This window comes from Zonotrichia leucophrys, chromosome 2 (assembly GCF_028769735.1).
Source record: "Zonotrichia leucophrys gambelii isolate GWCS_2022_RI chromosome 2, RI_Zleu_2.0, whole genome shotgun sequence".
NCBI classification, from domain to species: domain Eukaryota; kingdom Metazoa; phylum Chordata; class Aves; order Passeriformes; family Passerellidae; genus Zonotrichia; species Zonotrichia leucophrys.
In genome coordinates, this window is record NC_088171.1 from 44,215,074 (window position 1) to 44,241,865 (window position 26,792).

General features: G+C 38.1%; 1 protein-coding gene across 2 annotated transcripts in view; it reads right to left on the bottom strand.

Annotated features, from left to right (window-relative positions):
- The window catches only part of CPNE4 (copine 4), a 228,295-nt gene that overhangs the window by 36,812 nt on the left and 164,691 nt on the right, over positions 1–26,792 (bottom strand). For both annotated transcript variants that reach the window (XM_064704788.1, XM_064704787.1), the window contains 4 exons: positions 17,281–17,379; positions 8,314–8,400; positions 7,693–7,752; positions 2,210–2,343 (listed from right to left, as the gene is read on the bottom strand). In XM_064704788.1, the coding sequence (XP_064560858.1) occupies positions 2,210–2,343; positions 7,693–7,752; positions 8,314–8,400; positions 17,281–17,379 (380 nt within the window). The remainder of the gene's footprint in view (positions 1–2,209; positions 2,344–7,692; positions 7,753–8,313; positions 8,401–17,280; positions 17,380–26,792) is intronic.

Consider the following 26,792-nt stretch of genomic DNA (forward strand, 5'->3'; position numbering starts at 1 on the left):
CTCTGCTATTGGAATGCAAAAAGCATTGCAAACAACAGATTTTACTTTACTCATCTACATTCGATGCAAATACATTAATCCCAAGACGAAGGTAAAATCACTCTAGTTTTCATGGTTTGGATTGAAATCAGCCAGTTCTGCCTATTTGAGAAAACTGATGGGTACGAACTATAAAACTTCACGTAAGAGCACTACTATTGTGTGATATCATATTCTAATCTTATTTAAATACATACCCCCAAGCAAATGATGACACTCTGGCTCAAAACAGCCCTTAGGTTTAGCAAGTCTGTTTCTTTTTACCTCTGGCTTGTCTTAATATGGAAACAGATGTCTTGCTCTATTATCTGAAGCCCAACTGGACTCACTGGAACAATTATGGATCAGTGCCACATTTCAGATTTTAAGGATTTGTATTTTTTTAACTGTATATACAGAAAATTTCCTTGTAGATTATATTTGCCCAGATATACAAAGGCTGCAACTCAACACAAAAAAGGTCTATACAGAACCTGTAGATCATTTTGTGTGAACACTTGCTCCTCCTAATTTCTTTCATTCTTTTGAGAAATTTTAAATTCTCCTTTCCAAGTTACTGGATTCAAAATGTGCAAGTATAAAGAAAAAGTCCTCACTTGACATTTGGATCAGAAAGGACTGACCATGTTGAATCAACTTGTCCATGGGAATAAATTCATAGTGCCACAGCTTGAGAACATGTACTGGTCAAACTCATGCCCAAAAGGTGACATCTTCATGAGAAACAATTGGCTTTTGTTCAGCCCTAGATCACAGCTCACAGACCCTCAGTTGTGCTGATTAGCATCAAAAGGCATTTTCTGCAGTACAATAGAACAGAATGATGCTGATGATTTCATTTAAAAAATAACTGGCTGGTTTTTTGGTACTGATTGGAATATACTCATTGAGAGAAAAATCCTGATTTGGAGTTAATATTTCTGCATAGAAGGGACTGTGCCATTTAACTATTTAATTTTATAAAAAACCCACAATTTAAGTAATAAAATCAAAAATTCTATGTGCATAAATCAGCCCATTTTACTCCTTTCCCTATTTTTTGAAGTTTATTAATGTTCTGAATTATTGCTAGTAATTATTAAATTACTGCATAATCACTGGGGAATTCTCAGCTCACTTGCAATAAAATATTAATTTTCTCAAACTCATTGACTAAATCTGACCATCAAATTCTTACAGAACTCATAAGAGAACAGTATTTTTGTCATTTTTGAGAAGACATTTCATTACCATGCAAATGGAAGTGCCTCTGAGCAGGCTAGTTGGTACATGCAAGAAGTAACCTGCAAACCATAGTCTGAAGTCACTCCACAATTTATATAGAAAGTTTAACTCAAATTTGAATGGAAACAGCATTGTTTTCTTGAGATCTGGTATTTACATATGGCAAAGTGGTGGGTGTATATCTGTCATATGTGCAAATATTAGAAAGAGCAGCTGTGTAAGATACGGTGTCTCACCACCAGAGAAAGAACATTTAAAGGAAATGCACTTGGTAATTAAATTAATAATGGGCAATTAATTTGATAGAAGCAGGCAGTCTATTTGAAAGCAACAGAAGTACATAACGTAATCAAAGCATATTTGGTGCAATTATTTGCATTTGTTTGTTTATTTAAAGGCATATTGTGTACACACACAGTACCTTTCAACATTTATTTTAGAAGAGGGTGCAATGTTCAACAGGCCAGGAGAACACTGAAAAAGACCATGGGTTTACTTCTAAAAACAGACCTAATCAATAAGCAGTTTGGGCAACTACAAATCCAATTTCAAAGTCAATGTCTCAGGAACACTTTTCAGTAGAATAGGGCACAGACTCTCAACTGTATCAGAAAGGATGCTGCCAGCATTTGCAAAACTGGCTCCAAGCTGCTACTCTTGAGCACATGAACAATCCACCCTAACATGTAATTTTAACGTGTGAATACAACCCTGAAACTTAACACACAAATCAGCCAAACAGCCAAGAACTGTGACTTTTCTTTATAATGAAACTAATCTAAACCCAGTGTCACTCTCAAAAGCAGGTTAAGGTAGACTAATCTTTCTGTCATTCTTCATAAGTGCCTAAACATGGAGTCTCTGCAGCCAGCCACAGGCAGTCATTAATTTCACACTGTGAAACCACTTTCTAAAGACAACTCTGCAACCAAACGTGGTTATTTACCTGTCATAGTCTTGGCAAATCTCCCCAACAGCCACCAAAGCTTTCAGGTACTCGTTGGGCTGATAGGGGTGGATGTAGTGCAGCGAGCAGCTGTTCCTGGGGTCGCCGTTGGATGCAGTGAAATCTATAGCTACCTGGAAAAGAAGAGAAGTCAATGTGCTGCAGAGCTCTTCTGACCACAAACACCCCTACAGCAACTATATATCTTCACCAGAAATATTCTGCTGCAGCAAAGAGACAGCGGCCTCACAGCAAAGGTCATTTTACAGTGCACTTAATCAAACTGGAATTAGGATTGTACATGTAAATATATGTAGAAGCAAATGACAGTTTATAAAATAAGAGATAATAAAATGAAAATGGCATAATTAGGTAAAAAATTACCTGCATTGCTATTCTATGGGGAAAATTATGTTCTAATACAAATGAATCAAATTAACTATCTCTAAGTTCTCATACTTAATTAAATTATTCCAGCTCAGGTGACATTCAGGACATAAAAGCTTTGCAGCAAAAATGTCCATAGAGAGCTACAAGTACTACTAAAACCATAAATTAGAATTCCAATTAAGGATATTTCTTAGTTTTTTTAATCGTTACTGTGGCTGTAGTAGTAGATATTGCTTGTCTGGTATTTTTTTCTCTTCAAATCATCTAAACATTAAAAATTAACCCTCCCAATTTCACAGTTGATAGCAAGCTTAAACATGAGCTGCAGGGTAAAAAAGTAAAGCTTGAATCCTGCAAAGATTTTTTGTCGTTGTTTTTGAAAAACCTTAGAGAAGATTGTGGGCAGTAGTCAATGCGAAAGCAAGTATTAATGAATCATCTTAAAATTAATTTCTCCCTTTTAAAATGCTCTTTATATGTCTCACTGAAGGTAGGCTCTGGCCTGCATCTTCCTTTGTTACGGATCAGAAAGGCCTCTGCTGAATTTGTGATGCTGCTTTATAGGAATCCATAAGAGGAACAACGAGAGTCCCAAGGGTTTTACAGAGGGAACAAAGCCATTTATAAAATGTTCATGTGTCCAATAACCTATTTCTCTAAAAAACCCATTACACCTGAATATTCAATAGACAAATGCAGCAAGTTCAGATTTCAGTTTTACAGTGTAGCTGTAAAGGTAAGAAAGGGTCTTGCTAAAGGCTGCAAAAAGAACTCTGAAGGCACAGCTTGCTTTTGCAAATGTTCAGCTTCCCCAGCTGCAGCCTCTGCTTGGCACAGGGAACACTACTTTATGCAGCTTCAAAATGAAAATGAAACATGACATTTTCATGCTTCCTTAAAAAAATACACAGCCCTTCTGAAACTTATTTTTGTTGCTAAAAATTTAAAGGGAAATATACTAGGTCAACCCAACACAGCTTTCCTCCACTGGTTCTGATTTTTCACCTCTATCTTTTAGCTGAATAAACTAACCTCTAGTAGGCTTGGAAATCCCTTCTTTGCCTTGATCAGCCATGAACCCTGGCACCTCACCACATCCAGTCAGGAGAGAGAAGAGCTTTTTGGCTTGCAAGTAAGAGTAATCTTTCACCTCTGCTTCCTACTCACTGCTCAGGAACTGAAGCACTGAGTTTGTTTTCCACATAGGTCTTCTTCCAAAAATGGTATCTGGACTTAAATTGAATAAATCAATGGAGAGCCTCTCATGACTTCACTTTTGAGGGCATGTAACTGAGGAACTCTACACATATTTAACTGAGGAAGAAAACAACACTAGTGGTTTTTGAAACCCAAGAGAAATCCATGGATGCTTGTATGAACTAGCTTAGTTTGGGAGATTTTTTTCTGTAAAAAATCTTATTCAAGGTATGCATATTTTCTTAAAAATAAGTATATTTTCTCTGATAATAATTCAACCTTAATTTGATTACAGAAAGCACAAAAATGCCACTGTATAATAGGGAAACAAAGAGGATTCCTGTAAAATTGTCTAAAGTAGGTGTTTTTACTGACAATCCCAAAACACTAAAACCCATTAACAAGACTTTAGTGACACCTCAAACAGATCTGGACAAGTCTTCCTTCCAAGCTAACTGCTTTGGAAATGAAATCAAGAATATGGAGCAGGAATAAGGATTCATAAGCTTGGAAAAAAGCGTGTGGCTAGTGTTTGGGAAAGCAAAAAAAAACTTCCTGGAACAAGCTTCCTTTTGGAAATGGTCCTTGCAGTAGAGGTCTGATGATAAGTAAAAAAATATCCTAATTTCCTATGGTGAAGAATTTATGAATATTTGTACTTGGATGCAGCATGCTTCTTGAATTTGATCCAAATCTCTGTTTGACTCCCACAAGGAGGATGTATAAGAAAGATGACCGCTGTAAATTGCCACGATTCCAAAATAACAATGCAGAGCTCTGCTCCTTTAGCATTACCCAACAGGACCAAGGTCTTGTGCAAATATATTGGATAAGGATTTGTAAAAATAAGTTAATATATGACAAAAGTTATGTTAATATCTTTTGAGCAGTAAAGTAGGAATCTTTCTTATCATGCATGCATTAGATTTTATCAGTTTATCTTTAAATGTATCAGTTCAAGTGTGGCAGTCATCTTCTCTCAGCTAAATAAGAGCATAACAGAGCAATAACTACACTCAGTACCAGCTTCTTTTTTTATCCTCAGACCTGTAAAAGGGTGATTTTTAAAACACTCAAAACATCCTACATAGCTGGGACCTCCTGCTAGATCTGTCAGCAACAAATCAGGCTGCCCAACACCGTGACCTGCCTGAGAGAGTATCTGTCCAATATATCTTTCTATTACAGTTCCTTTCTGCGTGTTACACATGCTTTCTGCTGTATTTCCTGAAGTGATGAAAATGTCTTCTGACTACAGACCCATTTGCACTGCCAACCTCTGAACATTTCTTCTGCAGCAGGGAACACTGTCTGATAAGAGATACAGTGTTTGGCAATAAGCTGGGCTTAAAAATAGAGGGCTGGAATCAGCACTATTGATCTCTACAGATGAAAGCTTCTTAATAACTGGTTGTAAAGTGAAGGGAAAGTTTGCTTTCATTTTACAGAGACATTCTTTCTAACTACAAACCATGTTTCTACAATCAAGCTACAAAGTATCCCAGGAATGCACAGCATGATGTTACCAAGGCTTCCATTAGTGCCTGAAATTATCAGGTACATCACACTACAGCTTTTTGTTACCAAATGTGTGCCTAGCATCCCAGTTTCCCTCCCTCAGCAAGTGCCCTTTCAAATCACAGTTGTCTCATACTGCCTGTACACAGCACGAGCTCAACAGAAACACCATTAGTATTAGGACAGCAACAACAACAATACACGTATCAGGAGAGTTTCAAGCAATCCCAAATCCACTACAGTTAGAAAAAATGGAAATTTGGGAAAGTCCAGGCAATAGGCCTCCTCAGTTTCAGTGGTCTGAATTAATCAGATTAGGTGAAGAGGAGATTATATGATGTATGCAGAAAGCAAAGGAGAATGGAATATCTCCCCAGCAGGCTGCAGCATTTTGTTTCAGTGACCACTGAAGAATTCATTTTGGAAAACAACAACACATCTCACAACCAGTCTGTGCTGAGGACTGCTGGAAGAAGAGTGGAGGAAAATATGTGGAGAGGCAGTTTGAGAGGATGTTGAGGTAGAACCACTGGGTTATGCATGCAGGCAGCCATAGGTACAGAGATGTCTCAGTGGCTTACCCTGGGTCCCTGCAGGTTGAAAATTGATAGGGATGCACTTACACAATACTGTGGATTTACCATTAAGGGCAACAGTAATTCAGGGATCTCTGTGGCTGACAGTATAATACTGTTCTATTTCCTTTATGTCCTCACTGCCCATCCTTGAAGATGAGCTTACTTAAACTTTCTGTAACCAATTGTTTGTTTCATTTTAGTAAAATGAAATACAGTAAAACACAGTAGAAGCCACTATCCACTTTAACTCATTTGCCTTATCACTTTCAAACTTGTGTTTTGCAGCCTACTAATAGAAAACACATGACAAGTAAATAAAAGGCAAGCAAATTGCCATAACCCTTCCTTGCAGGAAGAACTTGCTCTACCATTGGAAAACAGTTATGAAGAATCAGAGTTTGAAAAGCTGTAATTTAATATGTAAATCCCTAGACACTTTCTAATGGTGGCAGTGCTCCTGTTCTTGAGCTGGAGTTGTGGGAAATGCATAATAACTGGTCTTTGCATGTGCCTAACCACACACCCTTATTAGAAAAGGCTTTCAAATATAACATGAAGGCATTAATGTCTTTCTGATCATGACCTTGAATACATTTGCTAATCGAGTTTTTCCAGTCATATTCTAGGGAGGAAATGTCAGAAAAGATAAACTAAAGGGGCTTCCAGTGACTGGGAAGTTTCAGACTTCAAGTAGAAATGTGCATTGCTGGTACGTGGGGATAAAAGAAGAAGTAGCCAGGTGAGGTAGAGAAGTAATTACACAGTATGCTTTACATGAGAGAATACAATTATAAAGATCTTTGTCCACTGCAGAAGGTATTTTCTTCAAACCAAAACAGAGTCCTCAGTTCTGGGTCTATCAAATGAGTTTGTGATGAGTATGGGCTAAGTCCTTGTTTAACACTTCAAAAGTCTGATCTGTACACAAGAAGATAATCCACTACTGTCTATAGCTGCTGCTAGAACTTTCTGGTACAATTAAAAAAATGTTTCTTTTTTGTCAAATCTTTTTGGAAAACGGAGGCTTGTCTGGAAAATGTGTAATGGAACAGCCAGTAGCATCCAGTGTCTGCTACTTTATATGTGGGAGCAGAAATAGGGCAGGATGCTACAGGAAAAGAAAAGATCTCCAGAAGAAGAATATTACCTCTGTGCATAAGATTTTAGCTCTTTAGCTGGCATAAAATAGAAATCACATAAACCAAATTGGAATTGAGCCACAATCCATATTCCTATACTATGGGGAAAACTGATATATTCGTTATTGCATTCTAGTTAATTCATATTATGTTATATTAAGTATATTAATTTTTAGATACATGATACAAAAAAAGATCAAGCCCACATATCATTTCATGTTTCTAAATTTATTAACTGGAAATACAAGAAACTGTATTTCTATTTATGAAGAGCCCTGCAAATCCTTTCACACCCTGTTCCTTGAAGTGAATAGCTTCTGAGTACATTCTAAATTAGAGCTGTGTCCCCCTGTAGTGCCATCTTACTTGGTAGCTATGGCTGAGATATGAAACACCAGCATTTACCCCAGGCTGACAGAGAAAAGTCCCTGGCTGGATCTCTCTGTGTGTGACTTTCAGTATGGCACAGTTTCAGAGGAAACAACTTGCTTTAACAGAGGACTCATTCTGGAAAGGAAGATTGGCCCTTAATACATTTTGCAAGAAGAACTCAATAATTTACCAAGGAATGGCATGTAAGAATCATTTCTCTGAAAGTAATGAATTGGTATCTAAGGGGATTCCTTTTCTTCAAAACAAGTTAGAGAAGCAAGACACTTACTGTAAACTGTATTTGGCAGCCTCCCATGATATAATCTAAGAAAGAATGCATCTTGTGTATCTGCAGACAAGAAAACAAGACATTCAACTTAGCTGTGTACTCATAAAACATAAGAGAACTGCCTGAAAAAAAATTTGAAGGAGGAGAGGGACCAACTGAAAATAAGGTAAAGGGAGAATCATTAAATACAGTTTGAGACAGAAACAAAACTATAAACAGAAAAAAACCATCTAAACCTACAGAAAGGAAAACAAAAAAGTAGAACCATCATCTCAGTGGGAAGTCAGAGAAAATTTTGCTGTTTGTTTAGGAGAAACAAGAGCAATGTTGTGGATATAATGGAAGCATTACAAGGGATACACAAAAAGTTGGAGAGTATTTAGGTGTTAGAGTTTAGTATTGTCTTTTTCATTGTACAAGAGCAGGGATAGGGCGAGAGAAATGAAATGAGAGTTGAGGACAGTCAATTTGCTTCTGAGATTCAAGTCCTTGTCTTTACTTTTTGTAGGGAATAGTTTCCTTTGCTATTCTACAGGCAGTTCCACTTTGTTCCAAGCACCATTAAAATGTATCACTGAGAGTTTAGTAAAGAAACAGTCAAAGAGCAAAACATATATTTACCTTGCACTGGTTAAGGATGACAATGCCTGAGTTCTTGTAGTTCTTCTTCTTTGCTTTGTACTTGGGGTTAATGCATTCCCATTGTACCTGTGAAAAAAATAGCAATCATTCTCTGCAGGAAAAAAATTGTATGTACAGATTGAATAATTAACAAAAATTGCACTGCCCAATTTCCACAGTTGACTAAATCATTACAGATGACAGTGCACAGAGAGGAAAAAAAAAGAAAACTGGTAACTATGCCGAGAATAGTTAATAGAAAAAGGCCCAGGGCAAACATCAGTCTTTGAACATATACATGTGGACATGGCACTGAGGGAGACATCCAGATTACTTTGTTGTCATCTGTCAGTCTTGTAGTTTGAGATGTTACATAAGCAAGATTGAGGATCTTTTGAGACAACAAAAAAAGAAGGAACTTAATACAAATGAAAACTGGAGACAGTAACCTGATGCATTGTATTAACTACAAAACTGTTGTCACACTGACTTTTGTATTAAACTCATGATTATAAAAATTCTGGTCAGCAGTCATCTCACTTTCTCCTTTAAGTCTCATAGCAAAATAAAAAATTAAGAAAATCAGTAAAATGTTCACAAAGATGCAGCTAAGTAATGATATATTTGAATTTTATCCCTAAGAATATATTAAAATACCTTTTTGATTTTTTTCATAGTTTTATTTACAAATAATCAATTTTACAGCACAAGTGTCTTACCTTGTAACTGAAATACATCTCCTTATTCTTATAACATGTCCCAGGTTCTTAATAATTTCCACTTGAGATGCCTTCCTCTGGCATCACTCTCCTTCAGGCAGAATGATAAGGCCAAGTTCTCAGACCCTCATCTCTAATGTTTACAGTATTATTCATGCCTTTTACTGCAGGAGTAAAATGTACATTTGTACATGCAAGTGTCTATTGGCATTTGTACATACAGATTTTTATCTCTATTATGCTCTTACTGTGGTTAATGATAACATGACTATTTCCCTTCAGGGAGCTCTTCTCAAGCATGGAGACAAGACGTCAGACTGGGTAACAGAAAGAAATACAATTCCAAAAGGAAGCAGAACGATCTATTATCTAAAAATCTCTATTATGACATTTTGAAATTAAACATGTCTTAAGTGTTACAGTGTTTTGCCTACAATGAAAACCTGCCTAAGTGTTACAATACTTTGTCTACAGTGAGGTACATATGTGATATATTTTAGCAAAGTGTTGGAGCATGAAAAACTATTTTTACTTTGTGTTCAGCCCCAGAAATTTCATCAAGCTTCAAACCATTGTCTAACAGCAATTATTTGGATGTCTCTGAAGTATTCCAGACTTAGAGATTTTGTCAAACATCAAAAAAAGGGAAGGCAAAACATATGGCTTTGGAGCAATATGAGACCATTTCTGCACAGGGGAGGAGAGGTATCTTCATCACTCTGAAATGGAGACAGGCGACAGAGTGAAGAATAGGAAAAGACAAAAAAACTGTTCCAACTGCAGGAAGCACATCTGCTTGCTCTCCCAGCTAGCCTACAGCTCAGTTATTTGTCTTGTGAAACAGATTTTCCAACTGAGAAGGAGGGCAGATACTGACCCTTGTGTTCAGGGGAAATCCTCTGTAAACATTTTTTCTCTGCTCAAGAGAAGCAGTGAGGCTCAAGAAATAAAATCCCTTCTATCCCAGCAAAGAGAGTGCTCTGTAATACAACACTGGAGTGCAATAAGCTCATATTTGGGTCTGAAAGCAAGGCAAAAGCACTGCCTAATCTTGATAGGTTGCTGTCAGGCAAAATGGTTTAACACACAGCTGTCTGCACACTTACTCAAAGCATTTCTACAGAGAAATCATGCCATCTGTATTTCATAGATAAACTGTAATATATCAAATTGAAAAAAAATAGGAGACAGGATTTGCATTCCTCCCTTTGACACTAAAGTACACTGGAGAGGTGCATTAGCTTTCCCCTGAACATCCAAGGTGAACATCCTTAATTCTGGCATCCTCCAACATGAATATTTTTTCAATGTGCATATTTAAACAAGGCCTGACCTATATGAAGCCATATACTATGCATATAATTTCTCTTCTTAGGAAAAGGATTATTTAAGCCTGAAAAAAAGAAATTTCCATGGTATTTTTATGGAAGAAGTTTATAACAAATAAGGACCATAGTGGTATAGAACATAACTTCAAGAGACAAAAGAATATCTCAAGTTCCTTTTGCTAGCTGTAAAATGCAATTATGAATGTTCACCTATTTTGCAAAGCATTTTGAGATGTATGGATAGCAATCTCAGTAACCACTAAAGCTCATTAAAATATTCTATGTTCAAGTCACTAACATTATTGGTTTATATGGATAATACAGCAAAGGATAGAACAGACTAGAAAATTTACAGAAAGCAGGAAAACAAAAAGAAAGAAAAATTTTGCACTTATTAAATCTATTGATGATAGTATAACGAAGGGAAGGGAAGAAGAGAGGAGAGAGAAGACATTTCCCAGTTCAGAGGCTTAAAAAAGCCAGTAAGACTGTTTTACACAAAGCTCAATCTTCACTTACCCACCAAGATCCAGTTCTGGATCCTTGGCAACTCCCACAGTTGAAGCTAAAGATGTAACAAGCATCATTTGAAAGAAATTCCCTATACAGGTCTTACTGTTTATCCAGCTTTTATAATGAGAACAGAGTTCAGAATACAGCTCTAAGCAGGTAAGTAATAATGAGAAACAATTCTCAAATATTTTGCTTGCACTATTGAAGCCAACCTCAATTTCCAGTCTGCTCCTACATTCCCAGTATTGATTTGGTATCTGACATTGTTTTTTATCGATCCATTTTTGCTCTTAAATTAACTTTTCAGTGGAGAGGGAACTAATGCAATAGTCTGCAATCTGACACTAATGGTAAACATTGTGAAGTTTGGATTCGTCATTCTGAAAGTCACTTAGCATTTCCTCCAAATGCCTGACAGCTCTGGGCTGTGCGAGCTCTTTCCCTATCAAACAACACAGAGAATCTGAAACAAAGTACCCTGGTTTTAAACTATCTACTGTTAATTTAAGTAATGTTGCAAATGTTGGTAATGGACTCCCAAGACTATACCATGCTGGTGTTTCTTTTATACACTTAAATTTAAACCACTGTGTGGAGAATTTCGGAACAAACTCCATTCAGCTGCTCTTTACCGAGAGTCAGTGAACTAATGCTGACACTTGGAAGGTCCCCAATCCTCTTGTGCCTGTGATGAGGAGACACAGATCCCTCTCTGAAAGATACTGTCTTTCCAAACACCCTTACTCCTTCTCTTACAAAACCTACAGAAGAGAGAGAAAAGCAAACAATGCAGCCACTTATGCCACACACCAGCAAAGGGAAGTGGGGCTGGCTAAATGAAGGCAACCATTGCAGAAGCAAAATTTGGACAGTATGTGGCACAAGCTATTCAGAGAAAGGACTGAAGGTGTCAGGAGAGTTTCATATTCCCCAAGGCCAGACAAATGACAGCAGATGCTTTCTCTGGGACAGTGCTAGCACAGCAGGACATTGGGTAGGCCTGTGAGGAAAGGGCTAGAGAGCTTTCATTGCTTGTTGTACGCTTGCGGCATAGCTCGTGTTAGCAGTAAAATGTTCTCTTGCCTCCCCTGCACTTCAGTTTCTCTTTTCTTCCTTCCTGTTCAGCTGCTGCAATGAATTGCACAGTTTGTGAATGACAAAGGAGGCACTGCAGTCAAATGGATGGGGCAAAACCCCCAATCAATAGCAGGCAGCATTATATCCTGCACTGGCTCTTTCTGATGCCTAAAGAAAAACAAACCACTTTTGTGTGAACTGAGTCTCCTCCCACATGGAAGGCTGCTGTTTTCCTGCCATCCCTCTAGGCAAGAGCACAGGATGGTTTTGTGGTTTTTTCCTCTTTCTGTTCAGAAACACATCCACCAAGAGAGAAGAGCTGCCTTTAATTCCAATCAGAGGTTTCCTTTGAAAATTGCCCCCGGGGAATGAAGTGGAAATTAAAGCATTTCTTGTTTCCCCAGCATCCCCTGTGCTTCTGAGGCTGTACCAATGGTTCCTCCTGACAGGGATTTCGCAGGTGCCTGGTGTGGCTGCACCCTCTGCTGCCCTGTCTGGGGCCAGGAGCAGCTGCTGATGCTGCAGACAGTCCTGGGAGAACAGGGCTGTCTCCTGATAAAACTGGAATTGTCCATAGGTGTCAATAACACCTTGGCCCATTACCAAGAGCTTAAAGGTCTCACTGTGCAGAGTCATCTGAAGAGCTAGCAGATGGAAAAGCCCTCCCAAATAACACCCTGAACCTGTGGGAATGTCAGTGGAGATGAGAAGTTCAGCAGGGTCTCTTCCTCCTCTTTCCTTTTGTGTGTGTGCAAATGCACACGTGTCCATTTTTTATGTAATACAGGAACAGATTTTTCCCTTATGTAACTCCTGTGCTGCATGGGGATCCAGGTGATTTCTCTGACTTTTTTTCCTCTCAAATCCCTCTGGCTTTATTGCCTTGATTAAAAAAACCCCAAAAAAGTGATTTTTTTCTCATTAGCAGAGGATTCCTTCTTTCAACTATAGTAAGCTTTAATAGCATTTACATTTATGTAATCTCAAGCTTCTTCTTGTCCTGTTTAAATATGCTTGATAGATTAATATTAGAACACCTTAGAAACTGCCACTGTACACACATATTAAAAACACATATGTATTCCTGGAAGAAATCTTAAGAACAATAAACTCAGAGTACTTACTAGTATTTCACTTAAAAAGATAAGGATGGAGTTATTCTTACTGTGAGGGGGTTTTTTTGTGTCAAGATTATGGTGAAAGAGTAAATAATAAAGTTTGAATGGTGGAAAGTGTTAAGAGGAGATCTAGAAACCACAGAATTACACTTTGGAAAAGACTTCTAAGATCATTGAGTCCAACTGTTATCTCAGCACCACCAATTTCACCATTAAACCATTGTTCATGCAAGGGCTGCTTCAGATGTGCACTTGAACAAGAGGATGTCCTTGTGTCATTTTCTATTGGTGGCCACTATGAAAACAGGCAAGGTGTCAAAACATAACAATCTGTGACCATAAGATAATTTTTATGGAACAGAAACACATAAAGTTATTATCCTGAGGTTGTTCATGATCCAAAAGTCCCCTTGAAACAGAAGAGCAGCAAGTTTTCCCAGAATTCAGTCCCCTCAGTCATGGAGAAGCACCTAACACTCTGAAGGAGTCATAATTCAAGATTTTTAAATCTCACCCAAGACATACCACATTCAGAAAAGAAATTCATAAACAACTTATGCCACTTCTGATCAAAGCAAGTGATCTCATTAAAGTAAGGAATTTTCTCTTCTCTTCACATAATACTGGTTCAACCACTCAGAAGATACCAGTGCTAGATTCACAGCATTTGTCTAAATGATGCCTGGTCTCACACATGCATTTCTGAGAAATCTCACAGCCAAGGCCAGTCAATAAGCTCATCTGAGGCTGACACTCAAAACTTGGGATAATCAGTACACAGCTCAGGGATGGAACAGTCTTAGAAGCAGCACCAGCTCCTGTAAGTAAGCAGGTGACACATATCCATTCTGTCCATCTCAAGCAGTTCTGTAGCAGTTGATAGATTGGCTACAACACAAAAATATCTTTACTTTTAGAGGGGGAGATTGAAGAATGGGTCAGAATGCTCTGTGCCTTCTGAAGGATGAACTATGTACAATTAAAAGGCAGCTTCAACATCATTGTCAGCTCCTCCAGAGATAAGGTGAGCTGGTGAAATGGTGAGAAGCACTAGCAGCTCACACCACACAGTCCAGGCTGCTCACCAGCACGAACTGTGGTACTCCCACTCTCACTGCTTAATGCATCTGTGACAACTTGTGCTGCTGATTCCAGCCAACACAGACATTGCTGATGGGCAGAGATGGAGATCTGTGCCACTGCTCTAGCCTCCTTCAAAACCACACAGATTTGCAGCTGAAGCTTAATCACAGTTCCTGGATACCCTATCAATGATGAATGTTCCTTCCAATTCTCTCCAGTTTCCTGGGAAAGTGAAAAACCCTGGCTGACAATCACTAGGGTGTTTTGATTATCTTTTGACAGAACTATAGCAATGTACTGTAGCTGGCTGTAAAGTCTACTGCACAAAAGAAAATATAACCAGAACAAGAAGCTTCACTGCATCTCCGTAGCAACTCAAATAGGGATGCCTCAATAGGCTCAGACCTGAGCCCTACTCTTTACTCTGGCTTCCAGAGCATCTGAGATGAAGTTCCAGCCTTTGGCTCCCATCTCGACACACTGTTGTGATGCAATGTGAAAGAATGTTAACATTGGGGGCTGGAGAATGTAGTTTTATTCCTCTGACTGAAATGGAAAACAATATTTTCTGGTCTGGGGTTATGAAAGGGTCTCTTCTAGAAACAAAGAACTGTGTTGACCTACTCATCTTCCCACCCACATGTAATTACATTTCTCTGATGTGGCCCTCCTTATCAGAAATAGCTAGCAACACATCTACTTGAAGGCAAAGCACCTTTCTGCTCTATAATTTTCTCAAGGTGCACTGTAACCTCTTTATTCAAAGTAAACACTCCACGGCACATGCTTTTTCTTAAGGAAGGCTAAAACTAAAGAAAAGAACTGACAACTGCTAATCACACTACTTAATGTTGCACAAAGGATGTTGACATAAACTATGCACTAAGATGTTTTTATGGGGTCCATAGACAATGGAATATATTGCTTTTAGCAGCAATTGCTCTTTCTGCAGAACAGAGAAAAATGAGATAGGATGAGGGAGGGACAGGGAGAGAGTGAAAGGGAAATTGCATTCTGGCTCCAGCCAAGTGACATGGCTTCCCACACAACTGACCTCTCCTGTACAACATGGGTTCACAGTTGTTTTCTGTAAGTAGCTCATCTCCACCAGGACCTGCTCAAACTCCTACTGCTTGTTCTTGTCTATTGTGCTGTTAGTGCTCACCAAACCCTGACTTCATCAGGGGCAAGAGCCATCTAGCATGTGCATTTGTATTTTTGGACCACTATTTATCAGCCATTTAAATGACTAATACTTACTATCTTATCCACTCAATCTTGTTTTCCTCTAGAATAGGCTACAAAACAAGGATTAGAAAAGAGGAGAAAGGAAACTGAGTCCCACCTTGGTGGCAACTGTGTCCCATGAGAATTAGTTATAGCAACAGCAGGGCTTTGCAAGCAGGTGCAACCCCACAGAATTACTTTCAGCCACAACAGAATGAGAGGAACAGGGAAGAAAAAAGGCACAATTCCTAGGGCATGTGGAGGAAGACTGCAGGTAAAAGGTTACAGGTGAAAGACTACCTGCAGATTGGCACGCGGCAGGCCCATAGCAAGAGTAAGATTCAGACATACAAACCACAGGGCAAAATTAGAACATTTTAGGACAGCACTCTGATACTGCAGTGACAACCTAGAACAAGAACTGACAAATGGCTGCATTATCTTCTTATGCCTCTGAAAGAGTAATCATCCTTTTTGCTAGCTGAGGATGAAAAAAAGCATACTATTTCTCCATCATAATAAAAAATGTATCTTTTATCCTGCAGAGCCATTCCTGGCATTCTGGACAACAAGGCTCTTGTTTTGGCCAACAAGCTGTCCCCTGGGAAGGACCATGATGTGGTTTTAAGACACTTACATTGAAAATACACATCTTTTACCACTCTTACACAGGTATTTAGTACCTGAGACAGGTACCTGAGACACAGGTACCTGAGAACAGGTATTTGTATACAAATTTGGAGTGTTGTCACATCACTGACCTTGTCAATGTTATTCATTCTGGGATTTGTTCACCTCCTTATTTCCACTGAAATTTTGTTTGATAAAAGTTTTGATCCTCTGACTTGATTTGAGAGAGCAAACAGGGTTTCATTTACACTCAGGTTGTGTTCAGAAGTTATTTAAAATGGACTAATATATGACTGATGCATACCAGCAGTATTTTACACACATGAGCAGCATTTGCCAAACTTTAGTGTATTCTAAGAACTTCAGCTGAAAACATCTAGAAGAGCCATAAATGCTTCTTGACCCATGGCACAGACTGACTGCTTACCACTTATCAAACACCTTCTGACTCTGTGTTAGATTGTTGTTAACACATTATAAACAGAACCTTAATAAAAAGCCCAGATTAAGCTTATTAGGCATTTGTGTTTGGGGTTGAGATCACAACAACAGTAGAACAATGAATACAAATTATCGGCGGGATCAACATTTTTAACTCCTCCTCAGAGAATTTATCAAAACTAACACCTTTAGAAGTAAGTAATAATAGAAAATTATGATTTCTGGAATTAGATATGCCAAATTGCTTATCATATTAAGTAATTACTATCAACTGCAATTTGAAAAGATCAGGCTGACATAAAGAAATGAAACTATTGATAAGCTAACAATTTCTTTTTCCCTTAGGGCTGTAAATCATGAAATACTTAGAAAACCAATTAATTTCATCATGATGGGTTCTGGATAAAGCTGGCACAAATGAATGCAGCATATGAGAAATGGAGAGAGATGGAGAATGACCCTCACCCAACAGAGGCCTTTGTGCCAGCAGGGAAATGCTTTGAGGAGCCAGAATGGGCTTTGCAGCACAGCACTTCATGGAGCCCATGTGCTTGGGCTCAAAGGAAACAAATCTTAGCAGAAAGAAATGCCTGTGGAATAGGAGCTAGGAAAAAACCTTAAAGCATTTCAGGCATAAACGTACAGGAACAAATGCTCTTTTACATTTTCAGATTACTGTGCCCAGGTAACAGTAAGACCTGTGGGGGAGATCAACACAACTAAATGCTGGGAAATGATGAGGCAATGCCATCTGCTTTATGACAGGATTGTCTGGGGCACACTGCTCTACAAAGATTACATATTGAGATTGCTCAGGTGGTTTCCACTTACCTGTCTTCCCTCCATAGCTCCTCTCATTTCCTTGAAAGTTGAGCTAAATTCTCCAATGAAGTCATGCTTGCCATTGGAATCCCAGTCCCAAACTATGCACTGGGGACACAGTAAGGAAAAGAACAAATGAGCACATTTTTCTTCAGACAGAAAAGAGATTTTATTGAAAAACACTGCAGGAGAAGTTATTATGTAGACTGGGTGGAGTGTTTTATCTAAAACAAAATCACAAAACATTAAAATCCTATTCTTGTTCTGATCAAATTAAAATGGCAAGTGGAATCTCAACACAGCTTGCTGCTGATAGTTCTGTGTTATGGAGTTTGCCTAATGAACCATGTATTTCAGAAGGAAAGGATTTCTCGTCTGCATCATTTTGCTAGGTGTGAAAATACAGGATTATGTGTATTTGCATATTCATGGTCAAATGGTGTCCCAACTTACCTTGCTGATTGTGCTTTACAAATACAAATTAATATTCAAAACCCTGTTTGCCTTGGGCAAATATTACTTTTCTCATTTTTACAGTCAGTGAAGGTGAGACAACAGTTACAGACATCATTTTTTGAAATGGCTTTGAAATTATACACATCAGTGTTTGTTGCCGATATCTTGGCTGTTTCCCAGTGTTGCTCAACAGTGACTATACAAACCAAACCTCACTGGTAGACTTGCCTAAATTCATGCATAAAGATGAATATCTCAATGAGTTCAGCTTTGAGAATTTTATTTTAGAGATTTTTCTAAATACAACTCAACTAGCCAAGACAGAAGCACATACCAATAACTACATGCTTTGCTAAATTGTAATTTTAAAACTGCTCCAAGGACAACAAAGGGGCTCACAGCTTTAAAGAACAAAATCCCAAATTCTGCCTTATGTTCTCTCTAGATAAAGGTCACATGCATTGACTGAATCTGGAGGCCTTTACTGAAAATGCCCTGCTAAAAAATACCTTTTAGGATTTTTTTAAAAGCAGAAATGTGTCATCTGCCTTGTCACATGAGGAGTGCACTGTTATATTATTATCTGATGGTTCTGAGGCTAACAGCAGATAATTTTTAACAGTTTTATCTGCCTTCTTTGTCTCAACGAGGCTCAGTACTTTTGACCCAGCACTGGTGGTCAGACAACACAAGAGGAAGAGCAAGGTTTGCTCCTCAAAGACTCCTCAGGCCAATTGAAGTCAGCTTGGTCCAAAGGGGCACTGAGTTCACTCAGAAGGAAACTGAAATCCGTGGATGTACACTGGATTTTGAGTTTTAAATATTTCAAAAATAAAGGCACTTTATTAAAACAGACTTGCCTGCCTACCAGTTATGCTTTCTAACCAGTCTGAATAATCCAGTCAAAGCTGGTAGGTGGACAATCCCTTTGGATGGTGTGGGAAAGACTCTAAAAAGCTTGAGATTTGGACCACCCTATCACCTCCTATTTTAACTGCCTTCTTTTTTTTTTTTTTTTTTTAATGCAGGAATTCCAGACTAGAGGAAGATCTCCAGATCAATATGTGAAAATATTTTACTCTAAGACTTGGAGATACTTTTTTTAGCAGCTTTGACATTTATGGGGTGGGTAGATGGAAAAAAGGGGAAATTTCTGCATGTGTTTGTTTATAGGCTAAATTTCATACAAGAGCAATCAAATGAAAGTGTGTTTCTGATTCTGATAGTGGTAATAGTGGCAGGGAAAAACCTAGACACAGTATTTTCAACACTAACAGTCCTGGAGTATTCTTTTGGATTACATCTTCCCTAACAATTACTCTCTGTTTCTTATCAACAGAAAGTTTTTACATGAACTGGTAACAAGAAAAAACTCCAAGAAAAACTAGTTTAATTCACAAAAAAATTCCTGAAACCAATTCTGTTTCATAGACCTTGAAAATTTCTTTTTTTTTTCTGTGAAATTTCTTGATAATATAAAAAGCTTATTTTTTATTGAAATTACTTTATAAATATACAATAAAGAATGGATTACACAGGTGAAGCATGACTTAAAATTATTTTTTTCTGTAATGGTTGCAAAAGCTATTTAAGATCTTAAAAGTAATACTAAATAAAAATATTTGTCAAAATGCCATAGTAAATTGCTATAAATGTGCAAAAAGTGTAGTTTTAGTAATGCTGGGAACTTTGAAAACAATGTTTTTGAAAAAGTTATGATTTCACAAAGAAAAGAAAAAAAAAGAACTCTTATTATAAAATTATCCAACCAGATTTCCTTTTCAGGTTCTGTCTTTAAACTCAATTGGAGCATAAATACCAGAACAGATCCAAGGTTATCAGAGTTGTCCAGGAAAAGGTACTTGGAAAAATTTCTATTAGGGTGCTGACTCGTACAGAGAGGGAAAAGCTCTGAGTTCTTATTTGTGGTTAGAACTTTGAGTGGAGAGGAGCAAAGTTAGATTACATATGAAATGTCCACTCAACAGGGATCCAACTTTTTCTTTCAAGCTGGAGGTTTTCTAACTTCAGTTTTCAGAAAGCCAGATGGTACTTTAATCTTCATATTGGCTTAATGGAAAAGGCAAACAATTACAGAATTATCTCAGTGCCATTTGTTCAATTACAGCTAAGGGAGAAAGGGGATTCCTGCATGTACATCCATTATGACTTCTTTTTTTTTCCCCCCAAGTTTCACATCTGGCTGTAGAAATTAATTGTTACTGTCTGAAAAACATGTTGTACACAGTAATGATCTCGCATTTTAAATGTATGTGAAAAGCATTTCTGAAACATAGAACTAATGTGGTCTAGACATTTCTATAAAAACCAACTCAGACAGATCAAATAAGCAGGGAAGGATCTTTGCAAATAATCCACAATCAGGTAAAGACCACAGATGATAACCAAACCAAAGCATTATTTCCCTATGAAATACTTTAAAGGTTTTTTGGTCTTCAAATCAAATCCTCCACAATGTAAATCATACTTTAGCTTTAGGCAAACCTTAATGTGTTCTTTGGGTCTCTACTCCTTGAGGTTGTTAAGTAGATGATTAACAGTATACCTACACTCTATTAAAAGTCTCATTAATTTAAGGAGGCTTTCCATACTCTTAGTTTGAATGCTAGTAAATCAGTGTTGAGATAACTTGTGAAAGAATTCAGTTTCCTACCTACAGCTTACAAGCTCCAATACAGGGAATAAAAACCTCTGCTAATGCTTCAAGGTGCTGGAATAGCACTGACTGGAATGATGGAGAACATCTTTCCAGTCAGTGCTATTCCATCAGCCTGCATGATCCTATCTTCCTCCTTAAAATACCCACTGAGTGCAGGGAGAGGACTCTATGCTATCCTTAATAGAGCTAACCAGTAGACTGAGTTAAAATTACATCAGAGGATCACTTCTGGGTACCCACATCTTCATTCTTTCAGCTCTTGTAAATAGAGCAAAATGAGAAATTTCTTTCCACGCTGAAATGGAACATTTCACTGGAGAACGTCCATTTAAAAAAAAAAAAAAAAAAAAAAAAAAGATATCTCAGGTGGATGCTGATGGAAATTTTCCCTGGTTTAATTTCAAATTTTTTAGCAAGATTAGATTTTGCCAATATTCTTGCTACAAAGGGCATTCAAGAAAAATTGCACTGGCACTGGAACTACAACAGCACAGGATTCTCTGGCTGATTTTCCTAATGCTTCCCAGAAGATGACAGCTAGATTAATCTTGCTACCTCTGCATGAGCAAGAACTCACTTGCATGATTTCTGATTTGAGACTTTCCCAAGTCTCAATACAAGAGCCAACAAAATTCCGGTACAATTGTCATAAAACAATTCTTCCCATCTAGCATTAACCACATCATCATCCCAGCTAGCTTTAACTACAAGAACTAAGTAAGAGAAAAGTCTGGCCACAGTAAGCATGTGCTTGTGTGTCTGCAGATACTGAGGTTATTTTTCCTACACAGCTTCTGAGAAATGCTTAAAGTGATTTGTCCCCATTCGAGTTTCACAATGAGAGAACTATTACATACAGCGCCTTTGGGTATGGGTAATGGAGAGATGGGAAACTTAACAGTGCAATTTGTGAACAAGTCCCAGACATGCTCTGAAGGTTAGTTTCTAAAAGACTGGCAGTGAGTCTCCTGACTGAATCCTATCAGGAGGCAGCTGACAGCCAGACTGTGGAAATGTACTTCTTGAAAATAATCCATTCAAGTTTCCCTCTGCTAGGCAGACACGTCAGATTATAGCATGCACAAAGCCAGTAAAAAAATTGGAAACTCCCAGTCTTGCCAGCCTGAGTTTCTCCAGCTCTGTGTGTGTATGTTCAAAGTCCAACTATGAAATGTTAGCGTGGCTTGTGCTGGTACTGCCTTGTCGCTTAGCTGGAGAGGAAGAGTGTTAGACAGCCCTCCTGACAACCTAAGAGCTTACTTCACTTAAAACGCTTGGATAACTTATGACCAAAAGATACTGGCTTGGGTGGGAAAGAAACCCAAATCCCTGGCCCACTCTCCAGCTGCTCCATGCCAGCAGAAGCGCCAGACAGAGAGAAAGGCAGCAGCCTCAAGCAGTCACAGTCAAGTCCCTTGAATAGGAGGCTCCCTACCCTGATCTGGCTTTGATCTAGTTCATCTGTTGCATCAAAAAGGAGACTTTTCTCTGTGTTTTTACTTCAGTATGTGACCCCTGACATTCAATAAAGAGTGGAAGCAATACCTTTCAAGGAAGAGAATTCTCTTTGTCCAATAATTACCTGTTGTGTCTAGCTTTCAGAATTCAGGACATCCCTGTGGCTGTCCTGGATTGCTCGAACCTCTGCCAGGGGGCTCAGAGACACTGGCACAGAGCCCAGGACACCTGTGACTTTGATTATGACCCATGGAAAAAATAACCAACCTTATATGAGGATCTGCAAGTCACATAAGTCTAAGTAGAATAACAGTTAGTTTGTCATGGGGTGAAAAATAGATTTTCTGGGGTTTTTAGAATGGAGGTTCAGGAGGCAAGATGGAGGAATCTGGGCGTGTCCAGTCTTTCTCCTTCTTCTTCTTGGCCTCCATCTCCTGCTGTGATGGTGGCACTTTTGGATTGGTTTTAGGTAGAAACTCACTGTCTAACATAGGTGATAGGTATTGGGAAGTTATTGTAAATAATGTACACATAGTTTTTAGTGTAAAAAGGTAACACCACCCTGAGGGCAGCCAGTGTGCCTCTGTCTGACCTGCTGAGCAGACCTCAGCAGGCCAGAGAAAGTTTTATAGACGAGAAACAACAAACAACCTTGAGACAAAGAACTGAAGAGCTCTGAGTGCTTCTTCGACTGCTGGGCTCGGAAAAGAGACTCTCTACCACATCTCGGGGTCACCCTGACCAGCAGAAGTCCCGAGACCCAGCTACGTGTTAGGGTAACAGTACTGAACAAAGCGGCTAAAATTCTGTACAGAAACTGCCTTGGATGGCTCTTCCTTGCATTTCTGTGAAACAAGACATATTGTGGCAAGAAGGAGAATGCTCACTGTTGGATTTGAATAGAATGAATTACAGCCCAGTCATTAAATTTTTACCAATTAACTCTAAACTAAAATAACACCACAATAATTTTTATTGGGAGTTTATATGACACTATGTTTCAAAGAAATGAGGTCTTAAGACAACATCAGTGACCTGTTCTACTTCTCGTAGCCCTCTGAACTGCAGGAGGTATGTGGTTGCAAAAGGCTACAAACAACTGCTTCTTTAGTTCATCCTCTAGTATCAATGAAAACTTAAAAAAAACTCCTAACCAAACAAACAGAAACCCCAACACACACAAAAGCCCCCCCAAAAATGCCCAACTTGCCATCCCACATCCCCCTGCTCCCCTCAAACCCCCTACCAGATAGAGAAGGTGAAAAAAATCTCAGAAAAAAATGTACTTGATTATCCAAATGATCTTTCTGGAACAGTCTGTCTCTCATCAGGGTTATTACTACTTAATAATTAAGCAAGTATCCTACTGTACCTCCCTAAATTATCCATACCCAGTTTGGAATACTTAAAAAATGTCTTTTTTTGTAGGAAGACCTTTTTCCACTACTTATCCATTCTCCCCACTTGGGTATCAGAAGGAATATGTAAAACCTTCAGTATAAAAGAAAACACTTCAAGCTATCCTGTTTGTCAAGTTGTGATGTTCCAAAGCCAAATTCTACATTTTAAACAGCACAGTACAGAAAATTGGTTTTTTCTGATATATATATATCTATGAAATACTCCACTCTTTTCTCCATTCGAGTTGGTCATCACAGTTTTATCTTTTCAGTAGTTGGGCTTCTCCAGAAAGTGAAAATAAACTTTTAAAGTCTCATTTCCAATTTCCTCTGAAGTTGGTTTCCAGTGAGAATAGAGTGAAGCAGCTGAAATGAACCAATGTTTCTTGCAATTCTCTCACTGGCTAAAGTAAAACCTCCTTCAGAGCACTGTAGATAAAATATTTTAATTTTTTTCTTCTCAGAGAGATTAGCTCAATTCTTCAAACTAAAGTACTCAAAACCCCCTGAACTAATGGAGGAAAAAGAGTTCATATATAATGCTGTTACAATATAGAATTCTGTTAAGCTGAAGTAGAAGCAAATTTCAAAGTCCTCTTCTTGACTACAGAGCCATATTTTTTCTGAAAACCACATCTTCTATTCTTCTGAACCACAAAAGACTGACACCAGTTCATTCCAGCACAGCTGAGTTTGCTCCTCAAACATTAGGTGAAATACTGGCTCCATTGCAGGCAATAAGAATTTTCATATAATCTTCAACAAGTGCCAAGATTTCATTAACACCTTTGTGCCTCCTGTACATGGATGGTGGTAATTGAGATGTTAAAAGTTTATAGTGTTTATAGTGTTCTACTGGACTCAGGTCCTTTGCCTGTTGAAGGACACTTGAGACACAAACTCATTGATAGCTTCTTCTTGGTTAATGCCGAGAGATTCTGCATTGCCTTTGACATGCTGCAGTTATTATAGCAGCCAAGACAGACACAAAACACAAAGAAAATAATCTGCCTGTGTATATAAACGCATGGGAAGTTTGATTTTAAAATTATTTGCCTGGAGAGAAGAGTGAAGGGGAGTTCTTATTTTTCTACAAAACAAGGCAGATACTCTGACTCAAAATGGAAGTGAGTGAGTCATTTTTGTTGACAGCTGTGATATGGCACCTGTCTGAGTCTACTTCAGTTCTTGAAAAGTAAAAACAGAGACAATTTACAGAACCACTTTCACTGAACCAGCCTCTCTACACCAGCACTCGAGGTTTAAGTACAGCAGCAGTGGCTCAGCAATGACAGGAATCCTCACAGTTGGACGTTGCCCTTTCTTGACAGCTCACAGCACGTAAGGATCATCAGGGTCATTCCAAAACCAATTACTTAAAACCACAGCTTGTTGATTACCCTTATTTGTATTACAAGGGTGCCTAGGAGCCTCAAACACAGTTCTTTCAGTGCTGACTAATGAAGCCCACAGATATTTCTCTGAAACAGAGAAATATGCTACAATAAGGTAAATTATGTGAGGGAGAACTTATAACTGGATTTTCAATGACTCTCTAGGGTTTTCATGGTGAAAACATAAATAAGCTTCTACTTAACAGTCTAGGTTTATGCAACAACATCCTCAGTATATTTACAAGCAATCAAACAGTAATTGAACAGGTTCAGTATGGACACAAATGCATGCACACTTCCATTTCTGCAGATGAGACCTAACATACATATAATGTGCTCTGTCTCTACCTATTTCTCTTGGTTTTCCATAGGAAACATGGTTTAGAATATTATTTTAATAAACATTTAGAATTGTTTCATGTTTCTCAATTGATTTTGTGTCCTCTTTATACCAAAACATTTCTATGTTTGAAATCTTTAATGGTCTTCATTTTAGAATTTATATCTGTGTAGTTGTGTTACACTTTCTTTATATTAAAGAATTCCATGTTAATAACTTTTTTTGGGCATGTCTGTCTAAAAAACCCCCTAGCAACTTAATATGCAACACAGAAATTGGGCAAGTTTTTTAATATCCTGCTTTTGGTCATGAAGACTTAAATTGTCCAACAATTAAGAGAACAGGCTGGACTATTTTTCAGGTGAGTATAAAATGGTGACTTTCCAAGTCAATCAACCAGATTTAAGTTTCTGAGACTGTCTTTGGCCCTGTAGTCCACAATGTAATGTGCAACATTTTTTTCAGTTATGATAAACAAATAGCAAAATGTAGCAAGAGCAAAAACTTCTGGAAATACTCTCCTGAGGCTCCTGTTGTGAGATTATCAATATGCCTCCTGTAGTTTTCTCCATGAATATCCCTTCTTCTAGTTCTCAATCTGTTCTGTCCTTATGCAAAAGAATATTTCTAAACTTTTGTGAGAGATGATAAACTAGTGTACTGACCCAGCAGCGCCTCCTCCCATTAGATGTATCTGAGATTTCTGCTCATCGAAGTTACTAACAATTCCCTACATAGCAAAAAAGAGCATTACTCATTGGCAGACCTCTCTGGGTTACCTTTTGGAGAAGCTGAAAGCACAGCAGTGAAATTCACCATAATTCACGTCTGCATATCTAAAAGCTCTCAGACAGGACAAAATTCTATCCAGTTTCCACTATCTACTTTCAGCTCCTACAAAAAGCTTGTTAGCTTTATCTTGCCCTCTGAAAAGCAGCAGATAAAAATCAACCATTGCCTTGTATGTCAAGCAGGAATGAGATGGTGATGGAAGAGTACAAAATGCTCTTCCACACCAGAGCAGCATCAAGCTGCCCCCAAACACCAATTGTAATAATGATGAGTGTTTACAGAAAGTAACTGATTACACTGTTTGTTCTGTTGTCAGTCAGTGGGGGACTTAATGACACATCTCTTGGATATCATTCCAAAAGAATGACCTGGCAAACAGGTTTAATGGCCCTGAACTGGCCACACTATTCAGTGCATGATAACACAGTGGAGGTGGGTCTTCCCAATTATGGGTAAGTTTTAAAATAAAGACCATTAGAGATTTCAAACATAGAACGTTTTTAGTATAAAGTGGACAAGAAACCAATTGAGAAATACGAAGTGATTCTAAATGTTTATTAAAATAATACTCTAAACTATGTTTCCTATGAAAAACCAAGAAATATAGGTAGAGACAGAGCACAGGTCATTATAACAGAAATGGCTAAAGTAACCTGAGGGATCAATGTTAAAGGTTAAACTTGAACTTAATTTAAGGCTAAAGGTGTGAGAATAAGGGTCACAGTTCCTTATCTCATAGTCACATATTTGGTTTTTAAAATCCTTGTGAAATTTCTAATGAACACTTTGCACTTCTTTTAGCAGTCATCTCCAAATGCAAAGGGCCTCATTTCTGGGGTGTATTTTTCATTCTTTTGGTTTATTTACTTTTTGTTTGTTTTTCTCCTGTTCTGAGCTTCAGTTAGTGCTTTCACACAGATGCACTGATGCTTTAAGGTGAGTCCTCCATATAACACCTCACAATTAGTGCACAGAGCACACAGTTAGAAACAAAACCACCA